The 18,351-nt window shown below is 38.2% G+C and overlaps 1 protein-coding gene across 4 annotated transcripts in view; it reads left to right on the top strand.

The window, feature by feature from the left end:
• CCDC50 (coiled-coil domain containing 50) overlaps positions 1 to 18,351 on the top strand; it is a 67,198-nt gene that overhangs the window by 16,164 nt on the left and 32,683 nt on the right. For 3 of the 4 annotated variants that reach the window (XM_057545234.1, XM_057545235.1, XM_057545236.1), the window contains exons 2-4: positions 9,900 to 9,962; positions 10,811 to 10,937; positions 13,966 to 14,056. In XM_057545234.1, coding sequence (XP_057401217.1) covers positions 9,900 to 9,962; positions 10,811 to 10,937; positions 13,966 to 14,056 — 281 coding nt within the window. Of the gene's footprint in view, positions 1 to 7,279; positions 7,330 to 9,899; positions 9,963 to 10,810; positions 10,938 to 13,965; positions 14,057 to 18,351 lie in introns of those variants that run through there. The other variant, XM_007195197.2, reaches the window with a different exon arrangement.

An 18,351-nucleotide genomic window follows, 5' to 3' on the forward strand; every position in this document is an offset into this window, starting at 1 on the left:
ATATTGAATTAACAGCTCACTTTCCTTTCCAAGAGGATATTTGTTCACTTTGTTTCTGTGACTGTATCTGCACAGTGGTTACTTGATAGATGTACAACAACTCTTATTCTTTTCAGCTGGCTGAGGTTAGCAAAACTACCACCACCTTAAGGCTGAGGAAAAAGAAGCATAGGAGAAATAATGCACTCTGAAGTTAAATCAGTAGCTACTACAAGACTAAAAATATATTCAGAACCCTTGGTTGTCCATACTGGCAAAGTGAGTTATATCTGTTGGTTAAAATATAAATATGCATTCTCTCTCTCTCTCTCTCTCTCTCTCTCTCACACACACACACACACACACACACACGATTAAAATGGTTTTAAATGCTGCTGAGTGGTCCGGTTGTCTAAATTGACACTGTCCTTTCTGTCATACTGTGATTATTGTTTAGGGCAGTGTGGTCCAACAGAACTTTTGTGAAGGTGGACATACTCTGTATCCCTCACTGTCCAAAATGGTAAGCACCAGCCCCATAAGGCTATTTAGCACTGAAAATGTTTTTAGTGAGACTGAGGAACTGAATTTTTATAATTTAATTTTGGTTAATTTAAAGAAATAGCTATGTGTGACTAGTGGCTACCATATATAGTGTGAAAAAAATTTTTGTGACCCTAGTGGATAGAATAATGATGGATGGATAGAACATACAGATTTGGTTCAGTTTAGGGCAGTCTTTTCTAATGCCTGTTCCATCCAACATTGGACCATGTGAATGCACCTCACTTGGGGTTTTGGAGAGTTGTAATTTTTCTTGGGTAACTTTTTTCTTCTGTTACTGCCAACACAAAAAGGTTTGGCTTCAAAGCACAAGTCCATAAAGTTTATGCCTGTAGCCCAGGAAGCTTGTGAGGTTGTTTGTGTTTGTGGGTATTTTTAATCATTTATGAAAACTTGAGTCAGATATTTCCTAATGGAAAGTCTTATCTCTATCCAGCAGTTCTACCAGGATGAGTAAAAACTGCTGTTGCCACCCTGCTACCTTCCTTCCCTTTTTCAGTATTCCTCTCACCCTCAGTCTTTTACCCTGTCAGATGGAAATTTCTGACCTAGCCATTTTCACTTTTCCAATAAGTTACCCAGTTACTCTGTGGTCTCTGATAATGATGCAGATGGTCTGTGATATTAAAGTAGTACTTCTGATTTGAGGACTTATCTCAGCGTTTTCAAAACCCACTTGCCTGCAATCTAGTGTGTCTGTGGTTAGCTATATCTCCTTGCCAAACAAGTGGTTTGGGTTACTGGGGCTTTCATTTAACTTTGAATTGAGGGGATTAGGGAAAAAAAAAAGCTCAGGAACCTATTTTGATAAATTTCATCAGAGTTAAATGTTGGGATTAAATCAGTTGTTTTGCTTTTTAAAATGTCTCCTTAGTGAGCTCAGTCTTGTTCTTTTGTTGAAGGTGTGTGCATATGTTTGTGTGTTTGTAGACACATGTTTAAAACTCATGCTTGAACTATTGAGGAGTACAGTATATAACTCAGTGTTTCCTACTTAAGTTCCAACATGGTGGCTGAGCTTGCTTTCATGTTTGGTACTAGTAAGACATTTCTCTCCAGTCAGGAACTGGTGTTATTTCTCCTTTACAATAATGAGAACTGAACAGCTTTTCATATTTCCCTGATTGCTTTGGTTCTCAGGAAGATCAGATGCAAATTTGGGGTCTTACGTAGACTTTGTTTTTGTTAGCATACATTTTTCCTTAAAAACAAACAAACAAACAAAAAAGCTTATTCTCTAACCTTAAGGAAACAGTATAATTAAATTGAATCCATAAACATTGCTACTGCAACTTATTTTTTCCTGTGGTAAATATTTGCTGCTTCACTGTTTAGATGCTTAAATTAGATTAAAAACATGTATTTTTTTTATTATAAAATGTTATACAAGGGATTATAAATAATAAGATTCCATTTCATGGTAGATAAATTGGAAAATATAGAAATGTTTTAGAAGGAAAATAAGCTACATTATAGTCCTACAGTACATGATCAATGTTAGGATTTTGATGTTTATCTTTTCTAGTATTTTCTAAATAAAATTTAACTTGAAAAATCAAGTATTTCAGCTATAGTCAGTGTACACTATAGAAAGGCTCAGAAATCAGCCCTGGGCTCTGCCCATATCATGGCGAGTACCTTCAGGACTTCACCTGTGCATAGCCCATATAATATGCCATGTGGATGGTCACCTATCGTGTGTATGAAACAACAGACCGAAGAGTGCCAGTGGTTTGTACAAAACACCCACATACACTGTAGGGAATGCGAGTGCACTCTGAGGCTGGAACTAGGACCAGGGATGATATCTATAGATTGGCAGGTTTCGTCGTTCCACAGACCATTTTATAGTTACCCGAAAGGGAACTGTGTTGAAAGGAAGTGGGCTTCCTGTGGTTAAATATTTATGAGGAGTCCAGATAATTATTTGGACAGGATAAAGCTGGACTCAACAACTACTCAGACCCTTTCTGATAATCAATTTCTATAATTTTAAGAAAGTGATGCATCAGCACCTTTTTATGAACAGTGACTGAAATTTAGAAATATTTGAGGAAACTTGGGAACCCAACCTGTCATCCAGGGCCTTTATTATTTTCAGAGGTATTTTGGATTAAAGCCTCTTGATGCTCTAAGACATTTTGGACTTATAACCAAGGTGGTGACTTTAGCAGATCAGATATTTGGTAGAACTTTGCAGAAAATCCTGGGTTATACTGTTCTGGTCTTTGTGGAGCTTTTTATGAAAAGGGTAGCTTTCTATCATTTTGTAATGTTGATGGAAGGATAATTAACCCTGAAAATGTCTTTCTGTTACTAGATTTCTCAGCACTTTTCTCTCCTCCCACTTTTTTTTTTTTTGGTTCTGTCATCCTTGACTTGTTTTTCATTCACCTTATACTTAATGTATTAACATTTTCTAATGTTCAGGACTATTTGGCAGCCTGCAACTATAGAGGACTTCTGAGACCATGAGACAGTTTTATCAAACAAATAGCTCAGGGGACTAGCTCCAGATTCTGAAAATTCATGCCAGCACCTTAGCACACAGTGCATTCTGCTTTAAAATGTCACATACATCCTATGTACCCTGTCAGGCTGTTTAGCTTAATAAGCATGTCCTCATGTATACAGACATTTTTCATAGCCCTGGGGTCTAAGCTTAGAAATGCCACATATTTAACTATGTGATCCTTGGCATGTTATTCTAACTTTCAGAGCCATTTTGAGTGATGTACTTAATTGTCATCTAAAGGAACCAAGAATTGACCACCTGCCTGAGTGTACAACTTTTCTAGGTGTTCTAGGAGTCTATCAGGTAATTATCCTTTCCATTATAATACATCTGAAATTTGGGGTGTTGGGAACAGAAACCCTTTACTGTCATTTAAGGCATTGTGGGTAGACGTGCAGCTTCTTAGCTTTGTTTAGGTAAGCTGGAGAATGTGGAAATGCAAGATTTCATGGTGCATCATTTATACTAGTCATCATTTTTCTCAGGAGCCCTCCTTTCCACAAGGATTTATTTGAAAGTCATCATCCCAGGTATTGAGATAAATATTGGAGAGAAAATAATTCATAAGATTTTTCCTACCTTTCAGGATCTTGAATGTATAATGGGGAAACAAATGAGTACATGTATTTATATGATTAGTTCTCCAGTGTTATATTTACTACATGTTACGAAATCACTGGGGGGAAAAAAAGCATAAGTAAATCTGCTGGGTGTGTGAGAGTATCAGTTGTGATGGTTTTGGTTCTGTGTCCTATAGGATTGGATTAATAGAGAAGTAACATTTGAATGAGGTTTCTGAAGGTTGATTATGAATTTTTTAGAGAGTACAGAGGAACCGCTGGCAGGTAGAAAAGGGTTCTTATGCCCATCATCTGTATAATGGTGACTAAACTTCCCTCAGACTTGCAAGACTCACCCATTCTCTGTGTTTCACGCCCACGCCAACCACCCAAGAAAAACGTAAACCAAAACCAATAACCATAAAAATCCCCAAACAATTGAAACAGTGGTTAATGATACTTGATGCCCCAATCATTTGTGCAATATGTGGAATGAAAGCCTTTGTCTTTCATAAAGGAATTGCAGAAATCTGTGTGTACTTTGTGGGTAGTTTAGTAAGGGGGGATAATTATACTAAGGATGATAAATACAGGAAGGTGGATCTGATTTAATTATTTTATAGATCTCTGCTCAGAAGGCTCTTCTATCTCCCAGACGGATGGAGTAACCATAGTATATTGGAAAGAACAGGGCATTTGGAGACTTGATCAGAAAAGTAGCCCTCCCATTGGCTACTTTAACTAGGAACAAAGAAAATGAGTATAGAACACCTGTGTTGTTTACCTCTTTAGCATCAGCCAAAATGAGGTGCCACTCTATTTCCTCTGTCATACTGTACTTCAGTTTTGTTCATTTCAACAAGATGGAAATTATAGACACTGAAAGTCAGAGAAGGATCAAAGGTTACCTTTCAGTTACCCTTTATCCCTAATAAATTAATTGCTCAAACATTACTTGGGTATTATTCTCATTGTTTTCAGCTTTCTGCCTGAAAGTGGGAAATTTCAGTTGTCAGAGGGACCAGGGGCTCCAAGCTGTGTTTGTTGTTTTGGGGCTCATAATTGGGGCAGGTGGTTAGGAGAGTGTCTCCATTCCATAGCTGAGCATCTCTAAGAAGCTCCCACTGATGGTGGTGGTGATGGGGTTGGAGACTGGTTTTGGTGTTGGTATTAGTGGTGGTGATGTTGATGTCATCTTAGTCCCTGTATATAAACTTTGCTGGGGCTGAGAATGTGGAAGATTTGGCATTAGGATGAGGTCTATTCACAGTTTACCTGTATCCCATTTCTCTTCTACTGATGCAGTTTTATTAAAGCTTTTAATAAAGGGAAGAGACTTCTTTAATCGATTAGAGAGACATTTCTCTTGTAGGGTGGCAGACAAAGGCTTAGGGGTTTTACCTATGTTATCATTTCTTAGTTAAAATTGTCTTTAACAACTCTGGGACACATTAGTCTGAATTCATTAATACTCTCTTACCAAAGGGAAGAAAAGCCATTGATTTTGGATGGAGATGGGGGAAAGTGGTTAGATCCCAAAGGGAGATTTTCCTTGGACTTTCCCACTGCAGTTACTACCTAGGGTTTTTCTTATAGGTCATCTATGAAATACTGTGCAAAATTTTTTTGTCCTTGCTTTTCAGAAGTGAACACAGGCCAACTGTGATAGCTAGAGACTTCTTCTTGGGAGATAGTGAGACAAAGTAAACTATGTCCATTTTTATTGCTCTGTTTTAGGACCTGGAACCCACCTTCTGAACACATGTACCACCCTTACCTAAATTTTATTTCATCCTCAATTTCAAAGAACCTAATGCATATTTGTCTTATTTTAATTAGTATTTAATAATATCACTCTATTCTGACATACTTAAACATAGACCCATTTCTTCTAGGAGTTCTTTGAGCAGAAATATTGGAGGCCAGAAGAGCTCAGGTTGGTTTGCAGTTCATATGCTCATTTGTTGGGTTATCTTGGTCAAGCCAGTTTATTTCTCTGAGCCTAGTTTCCTCATAAATAAAATGAGGATATTGATAAAACCTTCAGACCCTCAGACAGTTAGGAGGAGTAAGTGTGAAAGTGCATTGTAATCTACAAAGTATTATATCAATGTCAATTGCAGTTGCCTGTCCTTACCAAACTTTTCAAGACAAAATGTGTGTCTGGAACATCTTCCTCATTCATAGAGGGTGTTTCCATGTGTACAGAACAGAGGAAAGTAAGCATAAACCCAGCTCTTGAAGCAGGGAGTATGCATTCCATCTGCTACTAATAGCATTTACACTAAAACAGAATAATTCACAAAATTATACCAGAACATAAAAGGCAATACAGACACAGTTGAAAGAAATAGTTTCTAGTGAATGTATTAGTAATCCAGGCATTTTTATGTGGGAGGAAGCTTGCTAAGTTTTCATAGCAATTTATTTTCAGAAAGTTTGGGGATGTGGGTAAAAAAATGACAAAACAGGAATGACTTCTTCAATTATCTTCTAGTTTGTATAGAGTTAATTGGTCCCTCTGCTAAGAACGCTTACCACTTCTGCCCTAGGAGTTTTAACCTTTCTTTGAGGTTGGTTTTGTATGTTAACTACTTTAAGGTTTCCTGATATAGCTCTGCCAAGTCACCCCCGCTCCTTACACCTACCCCCAGTTCATAACAAGCACAACTGCTCCACTTTTATGCCTTCAAGGAATTTTCTATAGCTCTTTATAACCTTTATTAAATTTTATATTATGCTTATTTACCTTTCTGTCAACTCCACCTCCTTGATGGCTTGTAAATGACTTATTCCTCCTAATAATAGAATTCAGCAAATGTTTGTTGAATAACTGTTTTACTAGGTGCGCACTATGCCATTTGTTTATTTAGGGGGACCCACAGATGAATGAGAATCATCTTTCTCTTCAAAGAAAATAGGTGGGAGATATATAAATCCTACTTCCCATTCCTGAGACTTGCTTGCCTTAATATAAACTAATCCACTGTATATATGTACATATCTGGATTTTAAAAATCACTAAAGCTCCGTTCTTTTCATGGGAAAGGGAGAGGTTTCTAGTTTTTATTTGAACGTCTGAAAAATTTTACATGTCTCTGTGATGCTGTCATTAACGACAGAGCTTAATTCTATTCATAACATTGTTTTCCTCCTGTCTATGGAACTCTGTTCTTTGACTTTATTGACCAGTATTTCTTCATTTTTTTCTATTAATGAGCATCTCCTGAAGTCCTACTTTATGCTACATCCAGCGCTAACTGTGTGGAAGGTGTAGAGATTGCAGGGCTGGATGGGAATGGAGAATGATGGGGTTGGCTTAATGACAGGAAGATAACCTGAGATTAGGGTGAATGAAAGTGAACATAGGAGTGAAAAAGTTTGAGAAGTGGCAGGATAATAGCCCAGGGTCCAGTAGTTCATCTTAAATGTGCCTGCCTGGAAACATAGGGAGATGAGTTTATGCTGTTTATTCTCAGTACTGTTTATAGCCATTTGCTTCAAAGTAGAGTGGATTAGAGGAGGAGCAAAGCTCCTGGCTTTGAACTTGTCCTGGCTGAGAATTGTTTTCTGTAATTCCCAAACTGGTTACTGATTTGCAAGGTGGCTGGAGGTGTGATTTTCCCAGCTTGCATTAGATTAGCGTTGCAAAGAATACAGAGGCTGACTTTGAAAGCAACTAGAGTGGATGCATAGGAAATTATGGATTAAGTAAGTAATATCTCTGCATAAATGAGATGATACATTTGGAAGTTTTTAGTAAACTTTGAAGGGCTAAATCTGTGTATTGACAATACAACCCTGTGCATGTATGAGTGTGTGTACATCTTTGTAGTCATGGAAGATCTTCTAGGTTCTTTTCTAGCGCAGGCCTTACCCATATTTTGTGGGTACCAATTCAGCCTCTACTGTAATACGATTCAGGGTCAAATCACAATAATTAAATATACTTCAGCCTTGCTTTTTACATATTAAGAAATGATTAAGAAGAGTCATTATTAAGGTGATCATAAATTCATAAATTCCTTGGTGTATTATGATATGTCAAATGCGTCATCATGTTTATGGTTTATATGTGCTGCTGATGAAATAAAGATGTGAATTTTAAAAGTTTTTATATTTAGCTGTAGAATTTAAGTGCAGTATATGTAAAACATTACAAAAAGCACAGAAAATATAGAAACCCAGGAACCTATCACCTAAATTTAATAGATGTTAATATTTTGCCTCACTTCCTTCAGTCTTCTCTAGTTTGTAAAGCAGTGGAACAGCATATATATGGTAAAGGCACACCTGCCCCTTTGCTTGTGTCTCTAGGGGTCACTATGTCAGTGCCAGATATTAAAAACATATATTTTTACTACAGGTATATGTATCCATAAACATTATATTTTTAATGTCATGCTGACTGAAATAAAAAACATGAAATTATTGCAGTTATTCACATGGTTATCCACAGGGAAAACTGTAGTAATTTTATAATTTTTATTTTATTCAGCATAATATTAAAAGCATATAAAATATATTATTTGGCATACCTTTCTGCTCTAATAACATAAATTGAAGTGGCTTTTAAACTTTTTTAAATATTCATTCTGAATATTTGTTTTCTATGAACTAAATCCATACGTGTCTTAGACATTTAATTAATTAATGTTAATCAGCTAAATGTTTTAGAGAATGCATGTTGGTCAGTATAGAATATCTTCTTTCAGTCTGTTCCGACTGTGGTTTACCAGAGTCCAGGAGGGCTGGTTGTCAGGAGCAGAAACAGCTCTTGCTTGCTGAGAAACTGACTCCCAGCCCTGCCACCGGCAAACTATGTATATAGCCTTAATAAGCCCTTTCTTCCTTCTGGCCCTTATTTTCCTCACCTATTAAATAAGAGGTTTAACTAGCTCTTCTTGAAAGCACTTTCATTCTGTGAAATATTGGGGAACTTTGACCTGGGCCTCAAGTTGTTAGAATTTGCTGAGAATGTATTGGATGTAAAAGAACAGGACTTTCTATTGAAATTGCTGGTTTTGTAGTTGCATTTGAGCCAGGGCTAAGTAGGTCATATTCGGTTTAATATGATTTTGGGGCAGAAATGATTTTTCCATCTTAAAACCTTTTCAGAGTAATCTTGACGTCTCCAAGCTCTGCCTGCTTTTTAGTTGCATTATCTCTCAGCGAGGGACAGGGCTGTGTGAATGTGTTTGTGAACATACATAAGCGCTAAGAATGGCAAAGGAATGTTTTTTTCATTCTGTTTTAATTAAATGTCTTCACAGACAAAGTCAGAGCTGCAGAAAGAAATCTGTAAACTCTGGTAAGCCCTAGAGGACAGTTTCATGAGTCCTACACATTGCAATAGTCTGAGGCTTTGGGAACTTTCCTCTTTAATGTGAGGTACATGTTTGGAATAGAGTAAGGATATATCACCTAAACTGCACGTCCTTAAGACAAACAAAACAGCATTTTTCATGATAAGAGTCCTTCATATGTATGTTTGTTTTAAGAAGCAGAAGTTTAAATTACAGTTTGGGGTGGAATGGACCTTTAAGACTATCTCTTCTTATTTGTGTCTAAGAAAGTAGTCCAGGAAACGCTCTTGCCTGGCTCTCCAGACGGAGGCAAAGTTAGGGGCAGATGCCTGGTACCCTGCAAGGTTCCCACTGTCTTTTGGTTTGCAGGCTCTCTTTGGGCAGCTCTATATTTAGAGAGACCTAGAGAACCAGTTCTAACTCGTGTCTGAGGGTGTGGACCCATTGAAGAATGTGACTACACTTAAAGTAGAGCTCTGCTCCTGCCTAAGGGACTAATAAAGGTGTGTTTTTCCTTAAGAGTACCAGGATACACATAAGTCTCTGGGAAAGGATCCTCTGAATCCCAGATGGCTTAACTCCTCTGACCATGCAAAAACTCAGATTCTTCTCAGCTGCAATATGTGAAACATTCTTGTCTCTTATTATTACAGTAGTCCTTGCCCTCTCTTTATAGAAGTGGATTAGAATTTCTGGGCCTCTGGGTTCTGATTCTGTGATTAATTTCCTTAGGCCAGGGACCTAACCATTATTTTGTGACAGCTTGTTCTTGGCCCTGAGCAGGTACTATGTGGGTTTTTGTGAATGAAGACTTTATACTAACTAGTCACTGTTTTGTGCATTGCGAGTTATAAAGTTGATCATCCTAAAATATTAGGATGGAGTCTTTGAAGTCCTGAACAAGATCTTTTTCTTTTTATGTTAAAGTTCTACTAATGAGGCTTCCTGTCTGCCCTTCTCCCTCATCCTCTGCAGTGTGCCGAGATTTTGCTGTCCTGGAGGACCACACCCTGGCCCACAGCCTGCAGGAACAAGAGAGTGAGTAATAGCCCTCTGCGTGCTCCTTCAGTTTTCTTTTTTAGTGGTAGCTTGAGGCAGATTTCTCAGGGTGAGGCAGGGAGAAAAGAGAGTCATCGGGTTATATCACCCTTCCATCCTGAGGGATCTGTCTAGGCAAATGACACCTCAGTGAAGAATAAAATTCTGGGTGTTTTGAAGTCAGATAGCTGCTAGGGATGAGAAGACTGTTGGGTGTATCGGAGGAAAAGAGGGACTTGAACCATTTCCTTTGCCTTAGTGCTATAGGAGGGAGATAGTGGTTATACATGCATTGGGGGCGTGTAGAAGGCTGGCAGAGGGATGGGTTCCTTCCCCTAGGAGGCCTGAACATCTTTTCCCAGGTGAGGGCAGTGTCTAGATTGTAGATTTTTCTGAATTTTTATGTATGTACTCATGAAAAGTAAATCTAAGTTATACGTGTTATACAGAAGTACGTAAGTATGGCTTTGTAATTTGTGAATCATTAATTCGTGTGTCAATATAAAAATTCATTATTGAAATAGTATTTTATAAATAAGGTGGCAACTCGTGGAGCAGAAAGAACACTGGCCCTGGTTTTCGATTATTTGAGTAGAAGTCCTGACACTGCCACTATTTTATCTTGTGCCCAATACAAATTACTTAACCTTTCTGATTCTCTTTTTCTGCAATGAAAAGATGAAAATAATAACTCCTGTGCTGCATATTATGTAGTGTTATTTAGAGCATAAGATGAAATGACGGATGTGAAGCCCTTTTTAATGGAAAGGCTCTTCCTAAGTTTATTCTCAGGTTTATCATTAATAAGCCAAAGCATTATAATTCCTCTCTCCAATTTTACTATCCAGTTGAGCATCATTTGGCATCGAATGTTCAGCGGAACCGTTTGGTCCAGCATGATCTCCAGGTGGCTAAGCAGCTTCAAGAGGAAGATCTGAAAGCTCAGGCTCAGCTGCAGAAGCGCTACAAAGACCTGTGAGGACTTGGGGATTGGGAGGGCATCATGCCCGGACTGGTTTTCTCTGTGGTGTCAGCAGCCAGGGCAGGGAAGAGGACTCTCCCTCCATCTGTTCCTCTGATTCCTTTCACTATTAGATTACAAATCCTACAGTGACTATCCCATAGTTTCCTTTGAATTAAAAAAATTGTCTTTGTTGTTGGAATACTTTACCAGGTTTTGGGACATGTGGTTTCTGGTGTGGACTCAGCACTCTTCACTGATGACTTTGAGTCATTTGGTCCACCTCTCTGACTCAGTTTTCCTTACCTGTACAGGGGGGAGATGATCTCTGTCCCCTCTGCCTCCTGGGCTTTTGGGGGGAATCGAGCGAAATACTGGATGTCAAAGAACTTTATGAGGTCTGTTGGGTTCCTTTATTGTTTCCTAGCAGTGTTTGCTACTCCTATTTTCCTCGAACCCCTGGCTTTTCTTTTTTTGTGGCTGCGCCGCACAGCTTGCGGGGTCTTAGTTCCCCGACCAGGGATCAAACCTGTGCCCCAGCAGTAAAAGCACCACGTCCTAACCACTGGACCACAGGGAAGTCCCAAACCCCTTGCTTTTGTTTGTTTGTTTGTTTGTTTGTTTGTTTTTTAACCCCTTGCTTTTTAAGTAGAGGCAGAATCTTTTGGAAAGCTCTGAATCGTACCCGTAGTTCTCTTCATAACTTCAGTGTCTGACCAAAGTTATTTCTCTGTCTCCTCCTAAATGGAGAGATCATGTCTAAGGTCTCTTCCAGCAAAATGACTTTTTATTCTTTTTAATGTCTTAAAGGCTCACAGAGTACATTTCTTCTATGAGAGAGGCTCCTATACCTAAATCTCTAATGGTGGATTTAACCACAAAATTGTTTTGAGGAGGAAGGGGTAAAGGAGGAAGTGAAGGGACCCTTCTATTTACTTTAGTTGTCATGTTTAAATAAACAGGATAGCCTATTATTTTTGCTGCCTTTGAGGAAAGGTTTTTCTATTTTATTATTTTCAGAGAGGACTTCATTCATGATTTTATTCAGCTTCCTTATTTTGTACATAAACATTCTTACTGGCTCTTGCTAATAACTCTGCCACCATGAAAGGCACCAGAGAGCACAGATATGAATAAAACATAGCCATTGCCTTTAAGGGACTCAGGGAAAAAAAACTCTGAGCGTTTGCCAAAGCGACACACAAATTTGTGAAGCATTCCATATTTTTAAAACTAGATTAATAAACACTTTTTGGTAAGCTTAAAAAAAAAAGTAAGTGAACGAAAAGAAGGTATGGAAATAAAAAATGAGTAGATTTTTATTTTCAATTCTGTGGTTTGAATGGTTCAGAATCCTTGAATGTTAGACCTGTAATATGAAGTCATTAAGTCCAAAAACTTTTATAGCTCATAAGACGACATAAGAGGGCATGATTCACTGGTTAACAGTGGCAGGACTGGAAATCAGGTCTCCAGGCATCTTGTCCAGTGATTTTTCTACTGATTCTAAAAAAGCTTGCCATTTCTGCTTCTGGCCTGTGCTCTCTGTCTTGTATTCCCTTCCTCCCTTTCTGTCCTGTATGTGCGTTATACACATACATACATACCCCCGTGTGTGCACACATCTACTTTCATCTATACCTATTTCCAAACGTGTTGAAAGTGACCAGTTCTTTATACAATGAGAGTAGTCTTCATCCCCTCAGTTTTGTTAGAATAGAATGTATGGATTTCGATTCCTCCAGAGAAGTTAGGCTATTGCCCCCCACACCCAACACTTTTCAGTTACAAAAGACTGCCATTAAACATGGAATATACAACCAAGACTAGATTAACTGAGTATTTTAAGTTCAACTGGCAGGGGGAGAATAAGAGGAAATATTTGTGTAGCAAACGAACTGCATACATAAACCACAATTGTAATTTTGCTCCAGCATCTTTTTAGATAGTGAACTCTAAACATGCCTGTATCTCTCTCCTAGTTAGCAGTTAAAGGTTGTAAAGGCTGTGTAAAGGCTGGCTTCCCAGCACTATCACACTCTAGAGTTATAAGCTGCCCAGTGACTTTTCTTGAAATCTGCAGCCGGAAGACTTGTGTACCTGTAGCCATCTCTGAGAGATCCAAACCCCATTTTCTGTTGGAACCACTGTTTCATAGGTGCTGTTTTAAAGGATCTATTTCTCCCACCAAAATGATTTGTCTTGTTTCTCCCACCAAAACGTACTGTGGGCTTCCGAGTGCAGGATGGAGATTTATTTATTTTCGTATCCTCAGTGTTGAGCATGGTGCCTGGATGATAGCAGGTGTTGTTTGAATCTTTTTGAATGCACAAATGCCAAAACAAAACAAAACTGTGGTAGCAGCAGTATTACAACATTTGGGTTTTTTAGTGGCCAGAGTATTAAGAAAACTGGCATCAGCCACAGAGGTTTCTCCTGGGACCTAAAGCTAGGGAATATACATTGGGTTTTTTTCCCCCCTTTTTATTTATTTATTTTCCCCCCCTTTTTAAAAGTTTTATTGAACCTGAAAAAAAATGCCTCTAATTAAAAAATTTATAAAAATCATTTTAAAGTCATACCACCACCTTTAGGTGGCCACAGTATTATTGACATTTTAGTGAACTCACTCCCAATTTTTTTCTGCATACTCTGTACGTATTAGGTTATTTGTGGACCTTATTCTCATAGTATACATCTCCTTTGAGGGAACATGCCTGTCTCTGTAAAGTGACCCCAGTAGGGTGAGGTGATATGGTAGTATAGAAAAAGCCTGGAGCTTTCCATTGTAGTGTCTGGGTATTGCATTCTGATTCTACCACTTATTTTCTCTGCAATCTTAGGGAAATGATTCCACTACTCTGGGCCTCCAGTTTTTTCATCTGTAGGATATGACAATATCAACCTCTTTGCATCATTATTGTGAAGATTAAGTGAGATAAAAATATGCACTGGCTCATAGTGAGTATTCAGGAAATTGTGTTTAGGAAAAAATCATTCCTTATGTTCTTTATTCATGTTGTTTTCACCTTTGTGTTTTAGTGAACAACAAGACTGTGAAATTGCTCAGGAGATTCAGGAGAAGCTGGCTATTGAGGCCGAGAGACGACGCATTCAGGAGAAGAAGGATGAGGTACAACTTAGTGAATGCCCCTCCACCCCACAGAGGAGGACTGCTCAGCTCCAGAGCTGTGACTTTCTGTATTCACGGGCTCAGTGTAGGGTTGCTGGGTGGGCAACAGAACTCTCCCCTTTTGGGGTGCATAGTCCAAGGGTCGCCCTCCATGAACCACTGTTTATTGCCCTTTGACCAGTTGTTTAAGTGGTGCAATCTTAAAAGATGATAATGGATAATTTGACATAAATTGTGAATTCGTTTCCATAGGGCTGCTGTAACAAATTACCACAAACGTGGCTTAAGACAATAGAACTTTATTCTCTCACAGTTCTGAAGGCTGCAAATCGAAATTAAGATGTTCGCAGGGCCATGCAACCTATTAGGAAAGACCCTTCTTTGCCTCCTCCTAGCTTCTGGTGGCTCTTGGCTGTCTGGCATTCCTTGGCTTGTAGTTGCATCATGTCGGTCTCTACCTTTATTGTCACATGGCCTTCTTCCCTGTATCTTTTTGTCCTTTTGTTTTCTTATAAGGACACCAGTCATTGGATTGAGGACCCACCGTAATCCAGTATGATCTCCTCTTAATTATATCTGCAAAGATCCTATTTCCGAATAAGATCATGTTCTGAAGTTCTTGGTATAAATGAATTTTTAAGGGACGCTTCAGCTCAATACTGGGTGTCTGTCTGCGGGTTATTCCCACAACTTTAGGGAGAGCAGACCTTGAGTGTAGCCTGAACAGGAGTCAGGGACTGTTCATTGCTCTCATTCTTTTTTGTTAATGGTTTCACTCTCCTGTGATACGCTGCCTCAAAACAATGATCTGTTTGATTCTGTATATATTTTTAAACTGTGTTGTTTTTAAAGCTGAAAATGGCTAAAATTAGCAGTAGTATATGGTTTGTGAGAAGACTTGAATTTGCACTTAATGATCACTTGCTTTTGTGTTTATGTCTTCAGCATTTCAAACGGTTCCTTTTCAATTTGCATTGATTCTCTGTCTGCTTTTTTTACACCAATTGTGCTGTTCTTGGCCATTGTCTTCATTTATAATAAGGAAAAAATGATTTATTATTTTTAATAGTAGAACGACCATATGGTATTTTGCATACTCAGAAATACTTTTCAGGGTTAAAGGGGTTGCTATTAATAAGTACATAAACTGGGACTCTCCTGGGCAAACTGGCACATACGATCACCCTATTAAATAGATACAATCAGGGTTATCAGTGAACCAGCCTGCATCTCCTGTTCCTACACTGAGCCATCCTTGTTCCTCTGGAACTCCTTGTTCAATGCCAGGTGAGTGTGAGATGCCTGGTGTGAGTGTATTTAGCTATTTCTTTAAGAAACAAACCATGATTATGTGATGATCAGAGTTGTAAGTAGGAATTAAGGATTCCTTTTCATCCTTCCTGTTGGCAACACAGGAGCTCTTTCTTACTACAGGATGTGTTGCATCTCTATAGTCAAGACTGCCTTGGAGATGAAACTGGCAACTGAAAGAAGGGATTATGTTTTGTAGACAGGAAAGCTTCTATTTTAAAAATCACAGAGTAATGAAGTTGGCTTCTTATAAATGCTACTGGTGTCCTGTAATTCCCCCCCTCCCCCCACCCCATTTGGGGAAAAACAGTATTCGGGAAACCAAAATACTTTATTTTACACATGTGGAATCTAAATAGCAATCACAATAATCTCATTGTTATACTATATAAAGTGTGTAGTGTAGTGAATAACTGCATTTTTCAGATGAAGAAATTAAGTCTTGAAGAAGTAAATTACTGGTCCCAAGCTACAATAAGATGCCAGGGAAATGTCTGTACAGTTCAGTCTCCTGACTGACTGCCTCTGACCTGGATATACTGTGACACAATGTAGAACACAGAGACTTTGGAGTTAGACTATCCTGGGTTTGAATCTTACCCATTTAACTTTTAGCTGAGACTTTCAGCATCTCACTTAACCATGTAGAACCTCAGGTTCCAAATTGAAGAAGTCCATGATAACTCCATACTTACCCCAAAGGGCTGTTGTGAAGTTTAAATAAAATTATGTACATAAAGTCTCTGCCACATATTAAATTAATAGCTGCTCTTTCCTTTTTGCTTTCTTGCCAGGTGTTTTCCCCACCATTCCCCTTACAATAACTCTGATTTCTCTTATAGGGAGATAAGCATGAAATTAGAAAGGGGAAACAATACACAGGCTTAGGTGTGTTCTAGTATGGTCTGATCTGAGGGATCTTCAGGAGTTTATGCCTTTACTGCCCTCCTACTACATTGCCCTCCACTACTGTTTGACCTACTGAAATGTTCCCCCTTCCCCAGTGAGGTGGAATGAGAGATGAGAAATCCAGTTGTGGACGTTTAGTGAGACTAGCCTTTAAAAAACTGCTTTCAGACTTTTTTTGACTTTTCACTGATGCCTTAGATTAGATGGCTGTCCTGCCAAGATGTTCTTCTGTTGTAGAAAAATGTGACTTCCAGCTGACTAGTATGTTGTTATATTAAATAAACAAAATCTGCATTAGTAAAGTTTGATGTTGAAGGATGTATGATAATGCTTATTTATTTTAGTCCAGGGTGCCTAATAGGGGAGACTAAGACAACTGTGCTAATTTTTCTGGCCAACTTTGCATTGCCTGTTACTCATCAACTATCCGAATTCTCCCCCTCCTCACCCCGCCCCGTGCTCTTCTGCTTCCTTGTAGAGTCTGCTTAGCTAATGAGTTCTTACTGAATGGCAGGGCTGTGGAAAATTCCTCTCTGGATTTTCACCCAAATCTCTTTTAGAGATTTTTGAGGTCAACTCTCTTGGGTAGTTCATAGTCCCCCAAAACAACCAGATGTAGAATCCAAGGCCCCTTTCCTCTTGGGACAGATTTTTTTCTGAACAACATTGTTCATGAGTAGAGTTATACGACTTTGTGGGGGTGAATTAGCATGTCTGGCTTTGTTATGGTATAATTTTATTGTGTTTTTTAACAGAGCACAGATGTAAGGAAGGTAGCATTTCCATTGGGGAGACAGTTGTAGAAAAGTTTTAAAAAGTTCTTTTGTATTCTTACCAGCATTGTGGCCTCTCCCTCCTTCCTTTCCCTCCCTCTTTTCTCTCTTTCCCTCTTCCTTCCTTCCTTCCTCTCAGTGCCGTGTTGAATGGGCTTGTAGCCTTTGGTAATACTGGACTGTATGAGTTTGTGATTAATATGGGGGGTTAATTTTATTGAGATCTTTCTCTTTGGTCACAGCTTTAGCATTTGTCAGTGTTGTTTAATGAAGCCAAGAAATGTGTGTTTAGTTGATTTAACTCAGTTATTCTTAAATAAAACTCTTAACTAATTGTGTGTGAATGTATACATATGTGTGTCTTTGAACCTAGGTCCAAATATATGTGAATGTGAAACTATTTTAGTGAAAAACTTTTTTTTTTTTTTTTTTTTGCGTAAATAAACAGTAGCATGGCCAACCATGTTATGAAAAGTCTGTGGCACTAGTCCAACAATTTGGAGCCATTTATAATGTGAACTGTTCAGGGATAAACTTAGTAACCAATTTACATTAAAAATTAATCTAGTGTGAGCCATGGTACTTTTTCATAGCATTCTTAAGGTCATTAGAAATTTGTGTTCTAAAAAAATATTTATATAAGTTGGTAATATCTAGAGAATAGCTCAGATAGTAATAATTTTAGCAACTGAAATTTTTTCCTATGTTTTGGCACTTTAGAAATAGGTTTATACATATATAGCCAGACAGGGGGAGTGAGTGGGTGGCTTCTGGTTGAGAAAATTCTTCTCTCTTTTTATCCTAGTTATATTGATATTTTTATAGCAATGGAATTGGTGTTACTCTCTTTTTCTGGTCTTATAGAGGAACCCTTTTGGGTTTATTCCTGCTTTGAGTTCCCTACTGAGTTAGATGTTAATATATTAATATAATATATATAATATAATATATTAATATATTAATTGCTAGTTAATAAAAGAAATTTAGCAATCTAATGGGATGGCTTCCTTTTTTTTGTTCTTCTGACAGTCATTTGACAATCACATTTTCAGATCTCCTTTAGATTGTCTTTATACCCAAGATTTTCTAATTTTGAATCCCAGTACGATTGTATGGTAGAGGTGAAAACTTTAAGGGGAAAGTAACCCTGATATAAAATCATATAAACCATAAAAATACCGTAAGGGATCCAGCACCACAGTTCAGTAATTTGTCTTCTACTTGAGAAAGATGCGCGGGGTTCCTCTGGGTTCCATTGCACCTTGTTTGTATGAATGCTTCTCTTAGAGCACTCATCTTTGC

This window comes from Balaenoptera acutorostrata, chromosome 4 (genome assembly GCF_949987535.1).
Source record: "Balaenoptera acutorostrata chromosome 4, mBalAcu1.1, whole genome shotgun sequence".
NCBI classification, from domain to species: Eukaryota; Metazoa; Chordata; class Mammalia; order Artiodactyla; family Balaenopteridae; genus Balaenoptera; species Balaenoptera acutorostrata.